This window comes from Canis lupus, chromosome 34 (assembly GCF_003254725.2).
Source record: "Canis lupus dingo isolate Sandy chromosome 34, ASM325472v2, whole genome shotgun sequence".
Classification (NCBI taxonomy): Eukaryota; Metazoa; Chordata; class Mammalia; order Carnivora; family Canidae; genus Canis; species Canis lupus.
The window spans coordinates 25,997,216-26,022,258 of NC_064276.1; the positions used below are offsets into that span (position 1 = coordinate 25,997,216).

The 25,043-nt window shown below is 41.1% G+C and overlaps 1 protein-coding gene across 10 annotated transcripts in view; it reads left to right on the plus strand.

The window, feature by feature from the left end:
* Positions 1-25,043, plus strand: part of SCHIP1 (schwannomin interacting protein 1) — a 711,518-nt gene that overhangs the window by 601,924 nt on the left and 84,551 nt on the right. Inside the window, exon 1 of one of the 10 annotated variants that reach the window (XM_025425399.3) lies at positions 982-1,017. The exons of the other annotated variants lie outside the window; for them this stretch is intronic. Coding sequence (XP_025281184.3) covers positions 997-1,017 — 21 coding nt within the window. The 5' untranslated portion in view covers positions 982-996. Of the gene's footprint in view, positions 1-981; positions 1,018-25,043 lie in introns of those variants that run through there. 10 annotated transcript variants of the gene reach the window in all.

Sequence of the window (25,043 nt, forward strand, 5' to 3'; positions counted from 1 at the left end):
CTGGGTTTGCCATATATGGAAAGAATTTTGCTGTCTAAAAAAGTTTAAAGGGAGTGAGGTAATTTCCTTATAATTCCTAAGATCTCCAGCAGTGTTGTAAATTTAGATTTGAGGTTAGAGCATTAAAAAATAAAAACAGAACCAAAAAAGCTGCTATGTTACGAAATGCTGGGGCATTTCTGATGTCGGGTCCAGCAGCGTAATAGCTCGTACCCCCCTTCCCCCACGTACAGAAAGAGTAGCATTAAACTTATTTCTAAAATAAGAAGGGCCTGGACCTCTGGGAACCTGCACAGTGTCTTCTTAGAAGAAAACTTAAAGGCTAATCTCAACTCCTATAAAAATAACATGTTTTCAAATAGTTTCAAAACCAATTTAGACTTCTGTTTTTCTCCTCATGGCACCAGTAGCTAAAAATTATACCACTTATGAAAATTGCAGACAATTTTTTTTTCTTTGTGCAATCTTACATAATTTTTGGTCCATTTTGACCTGGTCTGACATTTTATTATGAGCAACTGCATCTTAAGTGCTCTGCCCTTTTTATTACCAGTCTAAAATTGGTAAGGAGTAAGGGAGAAGACCACTGGGATTTTATTTTTGAATACTCAAATTATGCAACCAGTGATCTCCTGCTAGAGTCGTTACCCAGCCTACAGTGGCCCCATGGTCTGACCCAAATAGCCCTTAAAGTCAGATCTTGTTCTAGAAGAAAAACTTTGGGTAGCAATAACTTTAGAACTTTTTGAATATACCTGCTTTACTGCCATATGGTGGTTTCGATATTAGATTTATTTTTCTTGTGTTTCCTACAGAAACGCTCAACAAAGCAAAGGTATAACTGTTGGGTGCCTACTGACATACAAGTGAGACCCTGACAGAAATTCCAGTGTGCTGGCAGCCTAATTAGAACTCGGCTTTACTAATAAGCAATCACACTGGGAATGAGAATTATTAGAGCTGGGAAGGAATCCACCGCAAGGATGGCAAACCCAGATGCTTCCAGAGGCTGCGCAGGTAACTAATGAGGGCAGTGGGTCGGGGGAAGCGGGGCCCGGGTGAGCTAGAGAGCGTGTCCCAGCCATAAAGGGGCAGCTGTTCTTTCCTACTGGCTGATTTGTTGCCATGCTGGGATACAATCTCAGCATTCTGATATATCAGGAGAAGCCCAAGACCAGGCTTTTTTTTTTTTTTTTTCCCAAGACCAGGCTTTTGTGAGAAATATCTTGAGTATGAAATTTTGGCAAGTAACTTAAAAAAGAAAAACCACACATAATTTTGTAGGGCTAACAAGCATATCAGTTCTTCAAAATACGGCTCCTGGGCTACCAGCTTCCCTTCCCACACCAAATCCAAGCTCTTCGTTTTACAGATGAAAAAAACTGAGACCCAGAGAGATAAAATGACTTATCCTCAAGTGAGAGTGAGTTGGGTGAGGTGGGAGTAGCTTGCTGAGAAGTCTGGTGAGATACTAGAAATGAGAGATGCTAGGGAAGAAAACTCAGGAAGAAATGTTCGGATTTACTGACTACCAGAAGTCACTTCCCCTACCTCTTTCAGTGCTTAAAATAATTTGAAACAATAACATCCAGAGGGACAGAAAAAGAGATAACAGTGTACACTTTATTCTGTTTTACTTAATTTTTATACGCATCCTATTACTTAGGATTTGCTTTTCTCTTTCATCTTCAAAGCAGTTCAGAAACTGATTTTTTTTATTTGGATTCAGGGAAATATATTATGATTTCTTTTTTTATTACTTATGAATAATGAAAAAGGAAGAACTCTTTAAGAAAAAGTTACCTTAACCACACACACACACACACACACACACACACACATACACACACATACACACAGTAAATGGTCTCAGTTCTTTTATCTGCTGGAAATTCATCTGAGACCATTTAATTCAAGGGATAGTAGTAGTAGAAGTGAGTTTTGATAACATTTCTTGTTATTATATAGAATCTAATGAAAACCTCAATATTACTGAATCATATATTTAATTTCATCTGTTACTACCAAATATAATGTTAGAAATATAGAGGTTAGGAAGTTTGTTTTTTTTTTTTTTTTCTTTTTCCTCTTTAGAACTGCTGGCTCTAAGTACAAAGTCAACACAGATTTCAAACAAACAAGACAAGTTTGGGGTCTTGATTTACTTTCCTTTAGAAAAATAGGAAACGTTGTTCATTTAGCTTTTCAAACACGACTTTTTACTTTGGAATAACTTTAGATTTACAGAGGAATTACAAAGATAGTACAGAAAGCTCATAAATATCGGTCACTAGCTCCTCCTGATGTTAACATCTCGTGTAACTGTGGCACACTCGTCAACACTAAGAAACAAACATTGACACTATATTATCACCTAAACTACAGGCTTTATTTGGATTTATATTAGCTTTTACCATTAAAAAGGTATTGCAACTAGTCACCAAAGGTAGTAAGTAATAGATCCTTGTCGACTGTGGCTTGAGAGGGGGAGAGCTAGGTTCTTCCATAGTCTCCCTTACCTCCCCACAAAGTCATCCCAAGCGAACATGAAGCCTAAGCAAATATTCTGCTGTGTGTTTGCCTGTAAATGTGTTGTGTGTGTGAGTGTGTGTGTGTGTTTTTAAGATTTTATTTATTTATTCATGAGAGAGACAGAGACATAGGTGGAGGGAGAAGCAGGCTCCCTGCAGGGAGACTGATGCTGGACTGGATCCCAGGATCACAACCTGAGCCAAAGGCAGATGCTCAACCACTGAGCCACCCCGGTGCCCCATGTTAATGTGTTTTGAAGACCATTCTCCTAGCTTTTCTCCCAACCGGGTTGCCTCACCGGGTCTCTCGTAGATGGGAACTCTGGCTGCACTGTGGGGAAAGCATGTGCAGTGAAACCAAAGAGCAGGACAAGTAAGGAGAGAAGCATACACAAACTGGAAGAGGGTACCACTCCTCTCATCAGGAGGGGATTGTGGGGCTGTGTTGGGATTTCTTAACTATAGCATAAATTACATACTTGGCCATCGTCCCTTTCCTTTGGGCTGTAGAATGGCCATAAGTTGTCATTGTCCTCTGGAATGTTATTTGGTTCACTAACATCCAAGTCATTTGTCTGTTTGTTTGTCTTTAGAAATCCGCTTTTCTGCTAAAGAAGGCGCTTGTTCTTTAAAGTTAAGCTTCTGGTGGAATTGCAAAGGTTCTGCAAGTGGTATGAAAGTTCAGGCAGTAGGGAGTGAGTTGACTAGAGAGAGCTGTAAGTGATCTGGGGGGTGAGCACCACTCAAGATGTGACATGAGTGATATGTTGTGGGAACACATTTGGGAGATTTCACGGATTAGAAACAGTGAGGTAATGGGTATGAGACTCTTGCACTCTTGCAGGCCTGGAAAAAAGGATTGACCTATCAGGATGTTTAATATTTGTTGACCGAATCATCGGAATTTTAAAAACTAAACTACTACCAATGGGCACCAGACATGGTTTTGTCAGCAGTAGGCTATCCCTGTGACTCAGTGATTTCTCATAAAGAGGGTTTCCTGGTTAGTCATTCTCTGCCTTTGGTGGCCTGGCTTGGCTGACAGGATCAGTGATTTCCTCTTAGACTTGTTCAAATTTCCCAGAATTCTTTTACTAATTACATGTTCAATGTACTGTGGATTATGATACTACTAAGTAAATGTTTCTTTCAGCAAAACCCATAAAATCACATTGGGAGCTGTGCTTTCTAGACCAGAATGTTTTGAATAAATACATCAATTTACATACTCTCTTGGAATTCATTAGATGCTGTGCTGGAGGACAGGATGTTTTGGCATCCCTGACCTCTGTATTCTTAGGTTCGCCCTCACGCATGGTGGATGTTCATGGACTTTGTGCCCAGCATAAGTTACGCTTCCTGATAGCGCCCAGTTTCCTTTTAGGGAGTTTCCCTTTCCTGCTGTGTATGATTTTGGTGGAAGGGTAATTGAAAATGTCTGACTCATGTTCTGGAACCTCAGCCCTAGAATCTCCTTCCCCTGGCTCTGCTGCAGGTAGAAGAGCTTCCCTGGGACTTTGGGACTAGAGCGCTCACTACAAGGCCCTCAGAACAGCTGGAGGCCCTCGCAGAGATGACTGCTGCCAAGCCCTTGCCGTGAGGGACCATGGCCTGCTTCTGCTGCCTGACCTTCCCTGTCTCCCTTTTTTTTCTATGTCTCTAGTTGCTGCCCCAGTGTCTACTTCCTGTTGAGTCTGAGAGTTTAGATCAGCTGGTGTTGGTTTTCTCGCTTTCAAATCAGGAACCCTAACTAATAACACCACTGACTTATGAGTCAAGTTCATATATGGTATCTGTAGGCTCAATATCACTAAATAGAAGTCAAATATTTTAGAGTCTCTCACAGAATCATTGAATATCAAAGGTGGAATGGACCTTAAAGCTCATCTGGCCCAATCCCCTTCATTTTACAATGAGGAAATAAGTACACATAGCAAGAGAGAGACTTTGGAGGTGTCATAAACAGAACATTGACATCCTGCACAGAGACCTCCTGTCTTATCCACCCTGGGCATCTTGTCCACACACCCTCATTCTACTCCCCTGCCCCATGACTCATGGTACCCATTTATGGGATGACTGGGCAGATCCAAGGGTGATATCAGTAGCCTTGGAAAGGATCAAAGTTAACTCATATAGGGTTCAACCTATGGCTGGTGATGCTAATACCAAGATTCAACACTGGGCTGAAACGTCAGCAGGCATTACCTCAGTTCCCTCTGATGCCAGTCCAAACGTGTTCTTGTGATGCAGCCGAGACTTTGTATAAGGAAGTAGTTATCAGCAGGCTCTGGAATCAGACAGACCTGGCCCAGAATAGTAGTCATAGCCTCCTAATGATTATTAGGATACAAACAACTGGTATCTTGGTATAAAATCTCCTATAAATGTTTAATGTGAATTAGAGAATATCTTCTAACCATTCTTTATTTTGTAGAAACTATGCTCCTGTTTGATCTAAGTGTAGCCAGTCTCTGAGTTTTAAAAAAACTTTTTGAGTTCGTTTTGGAATAAGAGCTAGATTTTATTTTTTAAATTTTTTTAAAGATTTATTTATTTATTCATGAGAAACACAGAGAGAGAGAGAGAGAGAAAGAGAGAGGGGCAGAGACACCAGCAGAGAGAGAAGCAGGCTCCTCGCAGGGAGCCCAATGTGGGACTCCATCCTGGATCCTGGGATCACACCCTGGGCCTAAGGCAGAGGCTCAATTGCTGAGCCACCCAGGCGCCCCAAGAGCTAGATTTTAAAACTGCTTATGTGAAGCTTTTCAGCAAAACATAGTCCACAAAATGATGTCTGCCAAGTCCTTCCTAATATATGCCATTATTTTTTTCTTCGTGGCCTATTCAGTCAGTAAAGACATATTGAACGCCTACTATGTGTTAGGTATGGAGGAGGAGGATGAGCAGATGCTCACTTGGAGCTGTCATGTCATGAGGCTTCTTGCCCTCATGGAGCTTGTAGCCAAGTGGGGGAGGCTGACCTAAATCCGGTAAGCACACAAATATGACAGATATTGCTGGAGAGGGTGATGATGCTCTGAGAAGTAGAGATAAACATGTCAAACCTGTTTTAATGATAATAACAATAGCTATTACTTACTGAGTGCCAACTATGGGCAGGTACTGAGTTGACTGCTTTTTATTTATTGTGCCTAATGCTCACAGTGAGGTGAGGTGGATGCTGTTACTTCTATCTTATAGATGACGGAGCTGAAGCTTATATAAGGCAGGATCACAGAGCTAGCGTGGGTCTCGCTGGCTCCAAGGGCCATGTGCTTTCCACTTTCAACTAGTAAAACTGCTACACCAGATACTTGGAATTTAGGCTCTCTGACATTCATTACATGATAACTGCTTGTCTTTGCTAATGACTGTGGCCACATCTGGACATCTGTAATCTCTGGATATACAATATCTGCTTATACTCACAAGGTGCTATCTGAGACTTCTTCATAAATGAAAACTTTTATTTAATTAATTAAAAATTCATTCAAGGGGTGCCTGGGTGTCTCAGTTGGTTAAACATCCAACTCTTGATTTCAGCTCAGGTCATGATCTCGGGGTCATGGGATCAAGCCCTGTGTTGGGCTCTGTGCTCAGAGTAGAGTCTGCTTGTGCCTCTCCCTCCACTCCTCTGCCCACTTGCACGAACTCTCTCTCGCAAATGAATAAATAGGATCTTTAAAAAAATTAAAAGTAACCCTATGACCCAGCAATTGCACTACTAGGTATTTACCCCCAAAGATACAAATGTAATCATCCAAAGGGGCCCCTGCACCACAATGTTTATAGCAGCAGTGTCCACAATAGCCAAACTATGGAGAAAGCCCAGATGCCTGTCGACAGATGAATGGATAAAGAAGAAATGGCATATATATACCATGGAATCTTATTCAGGCATCAAAAAAATGAAATCTTGCCATTTGTCACAATGTGGATGGAATTAGAGGATATTATGCTGAGTGAAATAAGTCAATCAGAGAAAGACATTTATCATATGATCTCACTCATACATGGAATTTAAGAAACAAAACAGGATCATAGGGGAAGAGAGGGAAAAATAAAACAAGACAAAATCAGAAAGGGACATAAACCATAAGAGACTCTTAATCATAGGAAACAAACTGAGGGTTGCTGGAGGGGAGGGGGCTGGGCAAATAAGGCAACTGGGTGATGGGCATTAAGGAGGCCATGTGATGTAGTAATGAGCACTGGGCGTTATATAAGACTGATGAATCACTGAACTCCACCTCTAAAACTAATAATACGTTGTATGTTAATTAATTGAATTTAAATTTTAAAAATAAAAAAAAGTAAAAAAAAATAAATTCATTTGAACATAAATGCATAACTTTATGTTTCTTCCCTTCTCTTTGAAGGTTCCCAGGAATACCCCTATTGCTTGTTTCTAATAAATCTGTCTAGTCCATTAAGACTAGTCAAAAACTTGCCCTACATGTTGGTTTGAAGGAGTCATAATAATCCTCTGGTTGAGCGGAGGTTCAGAGAGAGAAAATGGTGCATTCCTGCTCTCTTGACACCCAATCCTGAGCTAGCTGCTCCTCATAAATTGTTTTGCCTCTAGAATGGGACTGTGGGTGACTAAGTTATTGGCAGCCATAAATAATGGAACATGCCTCAGAGTCTTTGCCATGTGATGGGCAACACACCCAGAGAGCTTTCCTTGCAGAAGTCCTGGTACCACTTTCAGCAGTAGCATCATCTGGGGCATCTGAAGCAAAAGAAATGACCATCTAAAGGCCCAGGAAGGATAACAAGGTTGGGTAGGGTGAAGTAGAGGGGGCTCAGGCTACAACAGAACCCAGTGCATCCTGTGATTTTTTTTTTTCTTGTCCAATCATGTACTTATTCACTTAACAGCCACTTATATCCAGTAGCTGCATGTTGCTGGACCCTAGGGAGATGAAATGGCTCTGAGCTATGTCCAAGTAGCATATTTATTTTGATGAGAGAGGTGGACATTAAACAACTTCCTCAGGTAGTTATTTAATCTCTGAGATAAGTGCTGTGAAGGCAGGTCAGGGAGACTAGAAGCCTCTCCCTCGGCACCTGCTGAGGCAGCTCAGGTGGACAGCTGACCCAAGACTTGGAGAGAAAGGAACCCAGTGGGGGTGGGTTCCCAACCCATGGGATGGCCAGAGCTGCCCCAGGGAGCTGCGGCAGGTGGGGATGGGGGTGAGGGGCCAGGGAAGGCGTTTGGAAAGGTTTGTGGAAATCAAGTCAGGACTAGTCTGAGGAAAATTGCTCTCCTTCCTAACAAACACACCCCAGACATCTGAGTCTGCACTTCATTTATGGAACTTTCCACCACTACTCCTAAAAACCACCTTTTATACAATAAAATAACCGTGCAATTTTCCTGTAGTAAATTTAAAATATTTTTTATGCTGCAGAGGGTTTAATGATAGACACAATGCTTGAAATGCCATTTCCTTGTACCCAGAGAATTGGGGTACTGTGGCGAATGGAGCCTTTTAGGGAATTAAGTGGGAAGAAGCTATTTGAATTCAGTAGTGAATTAATGTTAAACTTCTCAGGCACCAGGAAATTCTTGAGTGTTTTGGTTTAGAGGCGTTGACATATTTGTGGGGTTCGTTGGCGTATTTGTGGGGTTCGTATCCTCTGGGCTGGGAATATGTTAAAAGGGAGTCCCAGCCTTGCTCCTTTATGAGCTCCTTGGGATTTACCTGAAGCTTTAGGCACACTGACCTGAGATGGGGCAGAAATGTTGAAATGCCAGATGTTGACAGGATTGGGGGCAAAGAGTCAGGCATTCTAATGTCAGCCACGTGAGCACTCAGTCCTGGGACTTCCTCGCAGAAGCATCCAGAGCTCTGCAGGCAGGTTCAGGGAAGTTAGGGAAACCCCTCCGTTCCCCCATCCATCAGTGCAGGACCAGTGAACTGTGGGAGCTGAGGTGAAGCCGAATTCTCTCGTCTGCCCACCCACAATGAAAAACTGTTGAATGTCAAATAGTTTGCAACTTTGAAGTGAAATGTTTCCTGCCACATGTCATCCAGTTGAGCAAGTCCACACCTGTTCATCTGGTCGCTGGTTAGTAGAAGGAATGAAAGAGAAGAACTCTGTGCCTTTGAGCTAAAGCATTTTAAATACTTATTACTCTGATTCACCTTCACTGCTGGTTTCCTTTTATCTTGACACTGTAAGTAATGCATGAGCCTTCCTACGGAACATTGCAGATCTCATTTAAATGGTAAAAACGTCTCCAGCCCAGGTGATCAGCTTGTTAGAAGGGCCATTTGCTACACAAGAAACATGAAATGTTTTTGTCTGGTTGGAGCCTAAGGACTCCCTATAACGTGGGTGGCACCCATCAGTTTCTATTACTATTTTTCTTTTACCATTGGCTTCTGTTCCTTTAGTTATCCTTCCAAATAGCATCATGCTGGGTCTAAGAAGATTATTTACAAATCTCTATCAAAAAACAAAACTGTGCAGGTTTTAACATTAAGTGGAAGTCAAAAGAAATCCGGAATTTTCTCCTTGGCATGGTTGCTTTGCTTTATAACCCAGACTGACCTAGATCTAGGGGTTATGAACCAGATAAGTATTGCGTGGTTTTTCTCTAACCCTTCTCCGTTAAAAAAAAAAAAAAAAAAAAAAGGCTTTAGAGTGAACCCAAAGGCTTGTAATACTTTGAAAAATAATCACAATTATGTATGATTCGTTTTATATACCTATTAATGGCAATACACTTAAAACGCCATAGCAGACCCGTTGTGCAACTTCTCAATTTGATAGCTTTTCTGAAAAGCCTAACCATGCTTCTATAAATGTAATAAAAGCTTTTTTCATATTAAAGGCATGTATTGGGAGATGGAATGTTTCCTTCTCCCTACATAACTGCACAGTGATTAAATATTGACTAAGAGCCAGGAGTTGACAGCCAGCGGCCTCACCCTGGTAAATGCTGATGTGTGCGGTTGAATGTAAATACAGAGCCATCCATCCCCCCAGGGCCATGGCTTTTTGTTGGGAAGTGGGGAGCAGCAAGTTGTGAGTTATGCACAAGGTGTCACATTTGAGTGCTACAATAGAAGGATGTAATTTGAAACAAGTAATTCCTTTAAAAGCAACCCAACTCTGTCAAAAGAAAAATATATTTTCCTAATCAATCTGAATAAAGAGGATGTTAGTCAGAAGTTTTAACAAAACATCCAGGGTCCCGCTGAACGCTGCTGCTTGCAGAAACAAAAGAGCTGTCTGTCACTGGAACCGCTATTCTCTCACAGACAATGATTACTTAGTTTATATGACACAAACTGGTTGAAATCATCAGATTTATTTTTGTGATACTCATTTGATTGGGACATTTGCTCATTTGATTGGGACATTTCAATACATCTTCTATATTTTGGTTGTATGTGTATTTTCTTTTTTGTTGTGTTTTAAACAGTCTGAACCTTTAAAATACACAATCAGTTTTTTCTCTCCCTCTTTGGGGGGGAGGTGCAAAATGAGATGTTTTGCTTAGTTTCGAGAAGAAAATACCTTTCTTTGCATTTTTTCTTGTTAATAAGGTTCATTATAGATCTAATTATTTTCATTCTAAGACTTTTACACTCTGCAGCAGATACCTGGCATATGTTTCAGAGCAGCTCCCTGTCTGGGTTGAGCATCGGGTATGAGTCTCTGCCTTTTGTTTGGGTTCTTTTAAACACTAGAAGTTGCTGAGGCACCTTCTTCTAATTTTCCCTTGCCTGTTTGTTTACCTCATGCATGTTCACACAGACTTGGCTCAGGCCTATAAATCCAGTCTGTGGAAGCTAAGTGACTGTCAGCCTGCACCAGGGCCTGCCGCAGCGTCTACCCCTTGCTAAGGGTTTAGGGGGTCGAAGGGATACGCTATGAAATGTGAATCCATTTCCTCAAATTCTGGGGTTTTGTTTTGTTTAGGTGAATGGGGAACAAATCCAACAAAATAATTCTTAGTGTTTTTCCTTTGTAGTTTAACAGTTTTCAAAGAGTCAGCCTCAGGACTGACTACTTTGTTGGCTCTAGTCCTCCTTTCTGCAGCCTCTGCCTACGTTTAGACTGGCTCCTCACTCAGCCTGAAACAGTCCAGCAGCACTAAAAATCTGGCATATTTTCAAAGCAATTTGACTTGGTCTTCAGAAGGCAAGGGTGGAGGTGAGCCAAAGAATGTTTATTTTTTCTGATTTCATGTGGCAGATAGAATGACCATCCCAGACTTTTCAAATAGTCTGATCAAGATGACTTTTGACCCTCAGAAACAATCCATTCAGCCTAGAGACTAAGCTGTGCCTCTGTCCTTAGCTGCCTCTGCTGAGCGTCTAACTGAGATGTGGCGGGGAGCATCCTCGTCCATGTGTTCTGTTCTTATCACTCAGGAAAGTACATTCTTTAGGTTAATGTATTGGGGCAAACACTAAAAGTAACAGTATGTGAGACTAGGTTTTCAGTTTCACTCTTTTCAGAAAAAACAATGTAGTGATAAGAATCTACTCTAAAATCATGCTGTAGATTATAAGGCATAACAGAAATGACAAGATGCAGTCACTGCACTCATGCCACTTAAAACAGTGGGTCCTGTGGATAGAACGGAATCTTAAGAATAGCCTGCTGAGTGCTGAGCATCCTTTCATTTATAAGAAATTAAACTCAGAAATACTAAATACAGTTCCTGAATATGATTTCCTGTTGGTTATCTATACACTCTAGAAGATTCCTGAGGAGACGTTTATTGCTCACAGGAATTTAGGGGAGGTGTCCTCAGGGTTGACTGTTTTCCAAGAGCCCCCTCACAGGGGCAAATTATCCACTTCCTTTTCTCAGTGGGCTTACCACAGTTCATACATACATCAAAAATATAGAGAACCTACTACATTGTAGGCACTGAAGCATACAGTACTGGAAAAGAGAATCCTAGTCTAATGTACACACACATTAAACCTGTGTTAGGGTTTTCCAGATAAACAAAACCAATAGGTGTGTGTATGTTTGTGTGTTTGTGTGTGTGTGAGAGAGAGAGAGAAAGAGAGAGAGAAAGAGAGATTTATGTTAAGGAATTGGCTCTTGCTGGGATTGACAAGTCTCAAATCAATAGTGCAGGCTGGCAGGCTGGAAATTTCAACAAGAGTTGAAGTCTTAAGTCCAAAGTCAGTCTGGAGGCAAGAGTTCCTTTTTTCTATTGGGGACCTCAATCTTTTCCCTGCGTCCATCAGCTGTTTGGATGAGTGAGGCCTAGTATATTATAGAGGGTAATTAATCTGCTTTACTCACAGTCCATGAATTTAAGTGTTAATCATCTAAAAAATACCTCTATTAACAACATCTAGACTAGCATTTGACCAAGTAACTGAGCACGATGGCCTAGCCAAGTCGACATCTAAAGTTAACTATCCGTTCCCTACCCACCCTCAAATAACTATGTCATTTCAATTTGAAGGCTCTCAAACTTGAGCAGACATCAGAATCCCCTGGAGCGCTTGTTAAAACAGAATGCTGGCCTTCACCCCCTTCACTCAAGAGATTTGGGGTTGGGCCCAGGAATTTGCAACTCTAACAAGTCCCAGATGATGTTGATACTTCTGATCCAAGGACCACACTTTGAGAATCATTGCTTTATGTAATCCAGGATCTGCCCCTTAGCCTCGTGGCTCAGAAACATTTTGTGATTATAAGAAAGGTAGTTTTATTTTTCAGAGATGGACTCCAATAATTCCAGATTACCAAGCTGATGTGTAAAATATCAGTGCAAATTTATTGACTTCCGATAAGAACTAAAACCATGATGGTGAGCAGAATAATCATATCAGCTTGAGGGAAGGGTAGTTCCTCCTAGGGCAGCTCCATGGGACACTGAGCAGAAGGAGATGGAGAATCAGCCAAGGAATGGGATGGTTGATTGTTTGCTGCACACACAAACACACACACACACACACACACAAGGATGGTCACATTCTTATCAGCCAAAGCCCTCTCTCCCTGGACTTTGTACAAGGATTAGACAGGACCATTGTTTGAGGGAATGGATCCTTTAAGTGGAAAGCTTTAGTTTTTACTGGTCTGATGTAAGTTTGTCTCTGTGCTGCAAACTCTACTCAACAGTGGGGCTCAAAGTCCACAGAGATTGGAAATACTTTTGGCAAATCATTAAACATTTAATTTTTATAGTAAGATTTCATTAGATGTAACATATACTGTTTTTATGAAAGAGGAGTTGGGCAGCATTAGAATGTGTTAATGTGTGCCCTTTATAGGTTGAGTTTCCTTTCTTGGATGTTAATTTGAGTAAAGGTACAATCTCCCCTTACAAGATTATTTCCATCTTTCTTTGCACATCTTCTCAAAGTCAAAGGAACTTGACTGAAAAAACATTTATACATTTCATATATTCAAAATGTTCCATGTCCATTTAGAAATCATTTTTCCCGAGCTTTGGCATCCTGCCTCCATTATACTATTTTTAGATTTCACATTAAGAATGGGATTCCTTTCTTAATAAAGATATTTGAACCAGTTGTGTTGTAAAAATATTGTGTTTATTTTATTTGTTTTAGTATTCTTATTTTAGAATCCTGCAATTGCCTTTATCAGTGTTAAAAATTTGGCCCCTTGAATAAAGACAGATCCTTAAAACTGGTTCTGAGAAATCAGAATATGGGCTGAGTCTGCATAACCCCTCACACCATGCCTACCATGAACTTCTTGTAAAAAAACATTTGAATAAATAGCCTTAGCCCTTGGAGATAGGGTTATTTAGTGCATGGACCTCAGTGTACACAAGTAGTAGATCCATACCAATCTCAGTGACATGGCACAAAACAGGTGCATTCTCATGTTTATTAACCTTCTGGTTTCATTGTCATACTCTCCCAGGGTCCAGTCAGCAAACAGAAAACCATTCTACAAGTTTCAGGAAGTAGATTTAATACTAGAGAATTGGTTATGCAAATAAAGGAAGAACGAAAAGTGGACACCAAGGTAATCCAGAGACTAGTAATGGCAAGAAGCAACCACTACCTTGAGGATTGAGAGAACAAAAGGGAAGAGATAGTGTTACCAGAATCTTCCTTGGAGATGCCTCATGTGGATAGGCCCTAGCCTGGGATTGTGGTAGAGGGGGTGGGGGGACATAGCCATGCTTGAGGACCATCCTTGGGGTACATCTGGCAGTCACAGTTCACAGAAGGGTTGTCCTAGGACTGGTGCTCTCGGCAGCTGCAAGAGGAATGCCCCAAAGGAGCTGGACCTCATGAAACATCTTCCTCCTCTGCTCTCATTCATCAGTCCACTGCCTCCTGTGGGCAGGATCTAGCAGGGAGCCAGGTGGCAAAGAAGCCTGAGAAATGTGGTTTACAGAGTCTCAGCCTCAGTATCATAGAGCAAAGGCTCATGGCTTTCTTTGTTTCCCTTCCTTCCTATGTGGATCTTTACTATCAGTTTTACTCACTTATTTCTATTTTAAAAACTCAGTATCTTAAGTAAAGGTAGTGTTTGTGATAAAGGGATCTCATGTAAAGAACAACGGAGGGGATCTGTTAATCTATTTAGATTACCCTACAGATTGTTCCTCAGTTGTTAGGAAATGCTTTTATGTTAATGAAGGAAACAGGGATCCCTGGGTGGCGCAGAGGTTTGGCGCCTGCCTTTGGCCCAGGGCGTGATCCTGGAGACCCGGGATCGAATCCCACATCGGGCTCCCGGTGCATGGAGCCTGCTTCTCCCTCTGCCTGTGTCTCTGCGCCTCTCTCTCTCTCTGTGACTATCATAAATAAATAAAAAATAAAAAAAATAAAAAAAAAATAAAAAAATAAAAAAAAATGAAGGAAACAGAAATCTCAGCTTATTTTTAATATCACATTTAAGTTTCTCAGAGAATAGAATGCTGGGTAATACTCTCATTTTACTTTGAGATTTTATTTGAAGTCATGTTCATATTTGGGTGTAGAAGTCTGTCCTCCTAATAAGTATTCTTATCTTGTGGTGTATGTGTCTTGTGTGTAGAAAAAAAATGAGTCATTTTCTCCTCAAGATTAGAATTTCATGGTATCTCTTTTTGCTATAATTCCTTTGTGTGTTCATTTCTAGGACTGATGGATTTGGTAATGAAAGTGCCCTCCCTCTATGGTATTCAGAGCAGTTCAACAGGCCTTTATTAAGGGCCTGTCAAGTGCCATGGCTTTGGGCCATAGAACCCTGAGATCATGACCTGAGCAGAAATCGAGAGTTGGATGCTCAACTAACTGAGCCACCCAGGTGCACCCTGGTTGTTATTAATTATTACCATTTTGATAATCATTCATAGTTTAGGTAGGCATTTTAGACATTAGTAAATTTAATAGCAAAGTTTTCGTTGTTGAGATATTTGTGTTTCATTTGCACAGTTAATCATCGTCTTGGTTGTCATTGGCCTGGAAGGGAATTTTTCTTTTAAAGTTATTAGTTTATTTAGGATTTATGCAATTCCCTCTCCTACCTCCAGAAAAGATTTAGGTGGCTGGCTTTTCATTTCTAAAGTTTTAATAAGAGAATTAAAAATAAATAACTCAAGTGCCTTAACCATTTTTCAGGCCCTGGGTTTTTCGTGCTTGCTTACAGGTTGACAGTTTGCAAATCGGAATGGAGATTTGATATAGGCTGGGGTAAGGAGATGGATTCTCATCTAGTGACTAGAGTACTGAATTGAAATTTTAGAAAAAACTTGGATTCTTTGTTTAACTGTGTCACAGATTTGCCATAACTGTAGGCAAACTATTTGATTCTTTTCTTATTTTTATTTTGTGTTTGTAATCTCCTTGATTCACAGTAGCTTATAAGAATTAATATGAATGTTTATAAATAGCATATATTTACCTTGGACGAAAAGGGCTATGTATAAACTATATCTTATTCTATTTTTGTTGGTTTGGGGCAGGGTTTTTAGCCTTATCTGCGTATCACAAACCCTGAGAGCCTGTAATATATTCAGATCCAAGGCATCACTCTCCTATCCTAAGAGCCTGATTCCTTTGGGACCCTAACGTTGTGTGTGTGTGTGTGTGTGTGTGTGTGTGTGTGTGTGTATGCCTGTCTGGTTGTCTATGTATCTGTCTATCTACGTATCTATCTAAACTCCACAGGTGGTCCTAACCTGCAGCTAGATGGAAAATATTGGCATAAAAGAAACACCCAATCTGTGTACTTGGTTCTTTCTCTTACACTGTGTCTATTGACCATTTTGTTGCTTATTAAATATGGGCAGATCTATTAGTTTTCTACGGCTGCTATAACAAATTGCCGCAAACTTGGTCACTTAAAATAACACATTTATTATGTGATAGTTCTGGAAGTCAGAGACCCAAAATGGTTTTAAAAGGCTAAAATCAAATTATTGGCAGGGCTGATTCCTTCTGGAAGCTCTAAAGGAGAATTTGTTTCCTTGTCTCTTCTAGCTTCTAGAGGCTTTCTGCACTCCTTGACTCCTGGCCCCACATTCCTACCTCTGCTTTTGTCATTACATTCTCCTCTGATTTTACCTACCTTCATCTACAAGGACCTTTGTAATTACATTAGACACACCTGGATAATACAAGATAATCTCCCCATCCCCTGGAATACAGGATAAACTTCCCATCCAAGACCCTTAATCACATCTACAAGGTCCCGTTTATCAGGTAAGGAAATATAATCACAGGTTCTGGGGATTAGGACATGGACATATTTGGGAGAGGCTATTGTTCTGTCTACTGCAGCAGGAAAAAAAATTCAGACCCTCCCATTTTTCTCATTTAAGTGCAGAAAACTCTGAGTCAGCCACATCTCTTTTCTACAGTTGCTGATAAGCAAGAGAGGGACATTTTCAAAGGCTGGAAGTGATGATACCATATTTAGAAATTTTATTTTATTGATTTTTTTAGAAGGCTACCAATTTTTAAATTTTCACATGCCTAGGAACTTGTTTCAGAAATGGATTGCATAACATTTGAATCTCATCAGCTATGAAACCGTGCATTGCTAAAGTTTCCCTCAGGTAGAGTACTTTTCTGTCACTAAAACAGTAATTCTCAACAGAGTGTGTATTCAGCCCCTAGATAGGAGAAGTTGAGATTCCTAACCATAAGGTCAAGGTCAAAGAACTCACTCCTAATGGTCAATATATTTGTATTTCAATATAACTGATTTCCTTGTAATTCTGTTTTTTTTTTTTTTGCTATATGCAAATAAAAACATTGTTCTATAATGGGGTCCACAGGCTTCACCAGAATACCAAACGAGTTCTCGTGGCATTAAAATGATTAGGAACTCCAATGAGAGGCCAACAAACAGGATCCTAAGAGAATTGTGTCACCAAAAAGATGATCATGGGATGGAGGAAGCTGCCCAGGGGAAGGGGAAGCTCCTGGCAATGGTTTTTTCAATTCTCACTGCTTATTGGGATGATGAGCAGAAGGTGGGTAGTGCCTCTTAAAACTATCAGTGCCTGGGACACACCAACAGATTCTGGTTTGATTGTTCATGGGAGGGTTCTACATCTGTCGTGAAAGAAGTGATGCTGAGTTTGGTCTTGTGAAAGTGAAGTAGAATGGAAAGACCTGTGAGAAGTTAAGGGCTCAGTAAAGGAACTGGAAATGGTTACACAGACACCGGCAGAAAGTCCATTAGCTCCTCCTGCCTCTGCCCTGGTTCTGCTGCCAAACACTGTCTGCTGAAGACTCTGTGACCTATGAGCAGGATAGAACCAAATTTAGACACTTGGCAACTCAACCACTTAGCCAGCTCATTTCCTAGTAGGGAATACAGGTTTCTAATAGTGAAGAATGTGGGCCTGAGCCAAACTGCTTGGGGGCTAAAACCCTGCTCCCCTGCTTATTAGCTATGTGACATTTGGAAATGTGCTTAATCGCTTTGCTTTAGTTTTCTCACCAATAGAATCACTTCCTAAGATAGTGCCGACAGCTAAATGGGGTAGGCTACTTTTGTTGGCTCCATTCACAGATGGTACTTAGAGATAACAATATCATAGCTGGTGTCACTGACTGAATGTGCCCCCCTCAAAGTACATATGTTCAACCCCTAACCCCCGATGTCACAGTATTAGGCAGTGTGGAATCTTTGGGGGGGGGGGTAATTAGTTTAGATGAGGTCATGAGAGTGGAGCCCTAATGATGGGATTAGTGTCCTTATAAGAACAAAAAAAGAGCTGGGGATCCCTGGCTGGCTCAGCGGTTTAGCACCTGCCTTCGGCCCAGGGCATGATTCTAGAGTCCTGGGATCAAGTCCCACATCAAGCTCCCTGCATGGAGCCTGCTTCTCCCTCTGCCTGTGTCTCTGCCTCTGTGTGTGTGTGTGTGTGTGTGTGTGTATGTGTGTGTGACTCATGAATAAATAAATGAAATCTTAAAAAAAAAAAAAAAAGAAGAACAAAAAGAGAGGCCAGCACTCCTCTCTCCACCATGTAAGCATATAGGAAGACGGCTCTCACTAAGTACCAAATATGCTAGCACCTTGATCTTGGCCTTCCTGTCCTCCAGATTATGTGAAATAAATGTCTATTGTTTAAGTCACCCATTCCATGGTAGTTTGTCCGAGTAGCCCAAATGAACTAAGACAGCTGGGAAGGGGGCAGAGCTGAGATTGGAAACCATGTTTTGATTCCCAAATAGAGATGCTTAACATGCAAACCATCTCGGTATTGGTTAACATATGTGCTAAAAGTTTGCACTTAGGCACGATGGTGGCCCAAAGGAAGGATTCACTTTATTTGAGTAGAGCAAAGGAAGAGAATCTTAAACCTGGATTTGCCAAGAGGATGTGATAGAGGGCATTGCAGGCAGAGGGAATAGCACGTGTAAAATTATGAAGATGTGGAAGAGCGACTGCATAGGGACTATGACCATGAGGTAGGATGTGTGGAGGGAAGCCAGCAGTGAGAGGGAGGCTGTGGAGCAGTGTCTGTCTGGGGTGTACTGCATGAGGTGTGCATTAGAAGCCCTGGGTATACAGTGCAAACACTCCTGAGTGAAGATAGAGGGTGGCAATGGAAGAGAGAAGGGCAGAAATACAAGCCATGTAAAGCATGTTGAATCATCAGAATCTGGCAAGAGATGGTCCGTGTTTGAGGAGCAGGGCAGGAATCAGAGAGGAGTCTGGGTAATTGGGCTGGCACAAAGTGATTAGTTGGAATCCAGTGAGTCTTTGATGCGCTACTACTTGCAAAGGAGACCCGCCAGGGTGGAGCGATGACATACCCATCCTTCCCCTGCTTCACAGAGGAAAGCAGAGATGAAAACAGCATGACTGGGCAATGACATCTGGGGATAACCATGAGAAACCCATCTGCATAGATACAGTTCCCCTTCTTCTGTGACACTTACTAGGCAATGATAACAACTCTAAAAGAGAATTTGGACATGTGGCACCTAAATTTCAATGCAAAGAGTTGAGAGTCATGGTGCCAAAGCAAAGTACTGATGAACAAGAACAGTTTGGTGAAGAGAAGCCTTGCATTGACCATAGAGGAATGAATAATCACTCTGACAGCATACCAAGGCTATGAAATCATGAAAGGGAGATAAAAACTAAAACCACACACTCTATCAAGGAGGCAAGTGACTGAAACTTTCTGGACAAGCACCAGAGTGTTTTTCTTCTAGATGATGTCATCCAGTTAGAATAAAGACTTAAACAACCAGCTACTGAATTATCCATTTTTCCATGACTAACTGGCTTTTCCTGTTGTGTTTGGTCTTTGGCTTTCTGCTGCTCGGGAGAGCCACATTTTCATGTTCAGCCTTAATCTTGCAAAATTATTAACATAAAGGACTGTTTTTTTATATTTCTCTAAATTGGTAGGAGGCTATGATACCACTTCGTTCTGCAGCGATGGTGTTGATGAGTTGGTAAGGTCGTTGTGTGTTTTTGAAACTGACTATTTTGCCTCTGTTAGTTAACAGTACCCAGCAGGTCACTATAAAACTTTATTTTATTAGATGTTCTTAAATTTCTCTTAGGTTAAAATGTGGAACTCCTACACCCACTTACTTCCTAAATCTTTCCTTAGATTCTTCTTCCAAGGGGTTTTTCGTTTTCCTTTTTTTTTTTTTTTAAAGATTTTATTTATTCATGAGAGAGAGAGAGAGAGAGGCAGAGACACAGGCAGAGGGAGAAGCAGGCTCCATGCAGGGAGCCCAACGTGGGACTCCATCCCAGGACTCCAGGATCACACCCTGGGCTGAAGGCGGCGCTAAACCACTAGGCCACCAGGGCTGCCCTTTCTTTTTCTTCCACTGGTATCTTAGAAGGAATTAAGCAGGCCGCTTGCATGGCTCAGTGGTTGAGCATCTGCCTTTGGCTCAGATCATGATCCTGGGGTCCTGGGATCGAGTCCTGCATCAGGCTCCCCATAGGGAACCTGCTTTTCCCTCTGCCTATGTCTCTTCCTTTCTCTCTGTGTCTCTCATGAATAAGTAAATAAAATATATTTTTAAAAAAGGCATTAAGCATTATATCAGCTGTGAAATTTCTTATTGTAGACACATTTGTAAAATATGAATTAGTATTGAAATGTTGCTGAACCAGTTCTTACCACGCTTTACTAAACATGTTAATCTATTAGGAAATGTAATTTATATTAGTATTATACAAACCAGAAGGTTGGTACCGTGTAGTAGGGCAGGACAGATTTTGGAGCCAACTGGGCTAGGTTCTAATCCTTTCTGTCCTTTCTAGTTATATGACCTTGAGCAAATTACCTGACCTCTCTGTACTTTGACTTCTATTATCTGTAAAATGGGGTATTAATAGAACCTAACTTCACAGGGTTGTTAGAGAATTAAATGGCAATGTGCATGCACACCTGACCTGACCCATAGCTAATGTTTACTCAGTTTTCTGTGTCACTGTCATCATCATTTACTCTCATTCTCCTAACAGCCAAACAAGGCTTATTTTTTCCAAATTAACAAGTCTGTACTACTGAATTAGAATGATAAAGAAAGGGGTTGTTAAAATCCTTTCCTTGATTTCTTGAGCCTTTGCTTTTAATGATGTTACAAAGCTGCTGGAATCTTCCACTTGTGTCCTTACATGTGCAGTGGGAAAAGTTGGGTAATAGAGGGAGACGCCGGGCAGGGCAATTTATTTGACCTACATTCCTTTACTCTGGTGTTCAAGAGGCTTTATTCATATTTGTGCATGCGGTCTTGAGCAACCACCAAAAATTCCATCTCCTCAGGCATTCCTCCTTCCTGAGGTAATAGATGCAAGCAGCATCAAGCACGCTCAGACTCAGGTATGCTGTCTGGGCTGCTCCTGTGGAAGATGAAGGCCAGGTACCACCACATGGCACCGTAGAAAGGAAGTAGGCTCCGGAGCCCACTGATTGGAATTTGAATCCTAACCCCAGGCAAATTACTCCACCTCTCTGAGCCTCAGTTTCCTCATCTCTGAGAATATGAAATGGAGGATCACAAGGTGCATGGCACTGAACCTGGCACAAAATAAAACATACTTATCCAGGAAGGTTTCCTCACTGCCTCCTTTGGGCCAGACCCCCTGTTGAGCCAAGTGCCAGGGATCAAGATGACAAGACATTCAAGCCTGACCGTGTTAACTAGCCAGCAGACAGATGGCCCCACGGGTTGTTGCAGAGGAGCATGGTAAGCATCATGATGGGGAATAAGGGGCAGTGAGAACACATGGAAGGCTCACACTCAGACCCGATGGATAAGCTAGGAGTTTGGTCCCCATTCTGGTGGGAGATGGGAAGGAGGAGGTTGCAGGAGAGTGTTGGGCACGCAGAGAAGTTCAGTAAGGCTGGCCATTTGAGAGGGATGGGTTGAGGTCCCATTTAAAAATTTGGACTTTATTCGATTTTTTTAAAAGATTTTTTTAAACATTTTTTAAAGTAATCTCTACACCCAACATGGGACTAGAACTCACAACCCAGAGACCAAGAGTCACATACTGTACCAACTGAGCCAGCCAGGCACCCCTGGACTTTATCCTAAGAATAAGAAACCTGTTGCAGGGTTTTGCATGGAGAAGTGATACAATAGATTTGGAGTCTAGAAAGAGAATTCAAGGTAGAGATTAGAGTTGAGGAGGAGAAACAGAGTCCTGGGGTCTGATTCAGCTGAGACACAGTGGACGTCCTTCCGGTAAGAGATGAGGGCAGCCTCATCTTAGGAAGAAGAGGCTTTCAAGAAGAAAGAAGTGGTGTTTTCATTCATTTACTTATTCCCCAATATTAACTGAGCATCTTTTGTGGCTATGTGCTGCGCTAACTCCCATGGATGCAATAGTGAACAGGCTTTGCCTCCTGGAGCTACATTCAGCATATAACACAAATGAGTATAAATGAAACACACACACAACACCTGATTTTATGACCAAGCTGATACTTACCTCCCTGATCTTACTCTTAGAAGGAAAGATCAAGTATAGTTAACACACAATTCTCTGGCCGGCCTCCCCCAATGCCAATATCTCTGACCATGGTAAGGGCATGCCTAAGTCCTAAAAGCCAGAATTTTCTGATCTCCCCCAGGAGTCGTTCTTGCAAGTTGCCTCTTCCCCCACTTAAGAGATCCAGGAAAGGGACCGATTCAGAGCTACTCCAAGCCAGGCTCACAAACTAAAATACCTACAGGGATAGAATATCATTATCAACTCTGTTACCCAGTGGTATCTGGTGCTGGAAGGGAAACTTTGCAATGAGACCATTGTGTCTGAGAAACCCCAACCTCCACAGTGATTGCTGCTCTGCAGCTATATGACATAGATTCTCCACGTGTGGTATCTGACCCCTAGTAAGCAGTGAGGGTCCCAGTGACGGAAGGAGAACTCAACCATGCCAGATCTTTCTTCTGCTACTGGAGGCCCATAATCTACAGTTGCAGTCTTTCATTTTTACCTAGGACAGAGGTGTGTGTGCACAAGCTCGAGATATCTTCAATCATATATGCAAGTTCATATGCCTTAAATAAAGGAACCCTTACCCCACCCTAAAAACTGGAGACAGCAGACTTAATCTCAGAGAACCTAGACAGCACTATGCACAATCAGTGACTTGTAGCTGTGCTGAAATGAAGGTCATGGGATTTTTATGTGAAAATCCCCATTTTTAAATGTTGGCAACCAAGGACATTTTTTTTAAACACGCAGTTTATAATCATCTCCTTCTTCTCCTTCTTCTTCTCCTTCTTCTCCTCCTCCTCCACCTTCTCCTCTACCTTCTCCTTCTCACTCTCCCTCTCTCCCTCCCCCTCCCCTTTCTTCTTGTTCTTCTGTTCTTGTTCTTGTTCTTCTTTAAGAGAGAAAAGGGAAGAGGGGCAGAGGGAGGAGAGGATCTTAAGCAGGCCCTATGCCCAGTGAGAGGCTCCATCTCACGACTCTGAGATCATGACTTGAGCTGAAATGAAGAGTCAGATGCTTAACCAGCTCAACCACCCAGGCACCCCAACTGTTTGTAATCTTCTGTGGACTGGATTGTTCCTTGTTCAGGGCTGTCCTGCAGAAACCTCTGCTTGTAGCATCTACTTTTTTTCCCTGTTCACTCCTCACTGAGTGCTTTAGTCCCTCATTATGTTCAATAGGAGTGACTCAAAATTGGGCAAAATGTTCTTACATTTTTGGAAGTCATATACAGATTAAGTATATGTATACACAAGGATTTTATATAAGGAAGAATTTTCAGCTGGGGTGGTAGCAGTTACAGTAAGTTAGATACAGTTGTAAAAGTTTCTCTGAAGTGACAAATTTCTGAATCCTAGTCCATTTACAAACACATTATGGAACACAAACTTTTATTTACAAATAAAAGAAAAAAGTGCATGCAGATGTATTAAATATATATTTACACAAAGAACATATGAGTAGATAATATATTTTTCTTAGGAATTGTCAGAAACTTACTTTTTCCTGTATCGAATGATGAGGACTATTGAAAGTAAAAAAAAAAAAAAAGAAAAGAAAATTCATATATTCAGCATGGTTATTTTCTTACCATTTTATGGCAAGGAATAACTTAAGCAGGTGCCTCTATTCTGACATTATATAGCTTTAGATTGCTTTTTAAATTAAATGCAAGTTTCAGGAAGGAACAAATTTTTTGCATCCCCTTTATGATTGTAATCTTTGCTTTCTAAAAATTAAGGTATTTTCTTCTAAAAGAAGTAATCTATTTGATCGATACTACTATTATGTTAGTAGGTACCTTACAGTTTTATAAATTTGTTTTACACACAGTGTCCTAACAATCAGCTTTTCATTTTATTTTAAGATTCTTAAAAACATCTCCTGGAGGTAGAAAATACAGGTTTTAATGAAATAATGAAAATAAAAGATTTAATGCAGTGCCTGAAATTTGATAACCATGCAACATGTCAACAGTTATTGTTATGATTAATGGTATGACTGCTGTTGTAAGCCTTGTTGACACCTAAAGAAACTGAGTCTTAAGTAACTGAAGCCCACTATTGTTCTAAAACTAGTATGTTTTAGGGGCGTCTGGGTGTCTCAGTCAGCTATGCATCTGCCTTCAGCTCAGGTCATGATCCCAGGGTCCTGGGATTGAGCCTTGCATCAGGCTCTCTGCTCAGAGCCTGCTTCTCCCTCTCCCTCTGCCTGCCACTCTACCTACTTGTGTTCTCTCTCTCTCTCTGTCACATAAAGTCTTTAAAAAAAAACTAGTTACGTTTTAAGAGACTAAAAACATTTTAAGACACAGTTCCATTGACCTAAACTCCATAGCCTTTCATTCATAACAAAAAAGAACAACAAGCAAACAGACCTTTTTGTATATTAGAGCACCTATTTAGACGCTAGGTGCTTTGCCCCTATGCACTTGATTTTTTTCAAGTACAGTTGACCCTTGAACAATGCAGGGGTTAGGAGTGCCAACCCCCCTGCGGTTGAAAATTCGCATATAATCCTGAAATTTAGCTACTAATAGCCTATTGTTGACCAGAAAAGAAAATGTTAAGAAAATCTTTTAAAAAGTGAATACACTGGGATGCCTGGGTAGCTCAGCGGTTGAGCTGCAGCCTTTAGGTCAGGTCGTGATCCTGGGGTTCTGGGATGGAGTTCCACATCAGGCTCCCTGCAAGGAGCCTGCTTTTTCCTCTGCCTGTTTCTGCCTCTCTCTCTCTGCGTCTCTCAGGAATAAATAAATAAAGCTTTAAAAAAATACACTTACAGTACTTTACTTACTGAAATAAATCTGTGTATATGTGGACCTGTGCAGTTCAAATCAGTATTGTTCAAGGGTCAACGGTATTGTATGAGGTTTCATTTTATAGATGAAGAAACTGGAAGTACAATGGGGTTAAATCACTTATTAAGTTCACATTACAAGTAAGTGGCAAAGTCAAGAAGAGCTCCTAGATCTGAAGCCAAGGCTCCTGCCTTCTGGAAGAAGTTCCAGAGTATATTGTCTCATACTACTTTGTATCTAATTGATGCTTGCTAGTAGTATTTTATTTTTAACTAGTAGTAAATATTTGAGAGGTCTAGGTTGCTAAG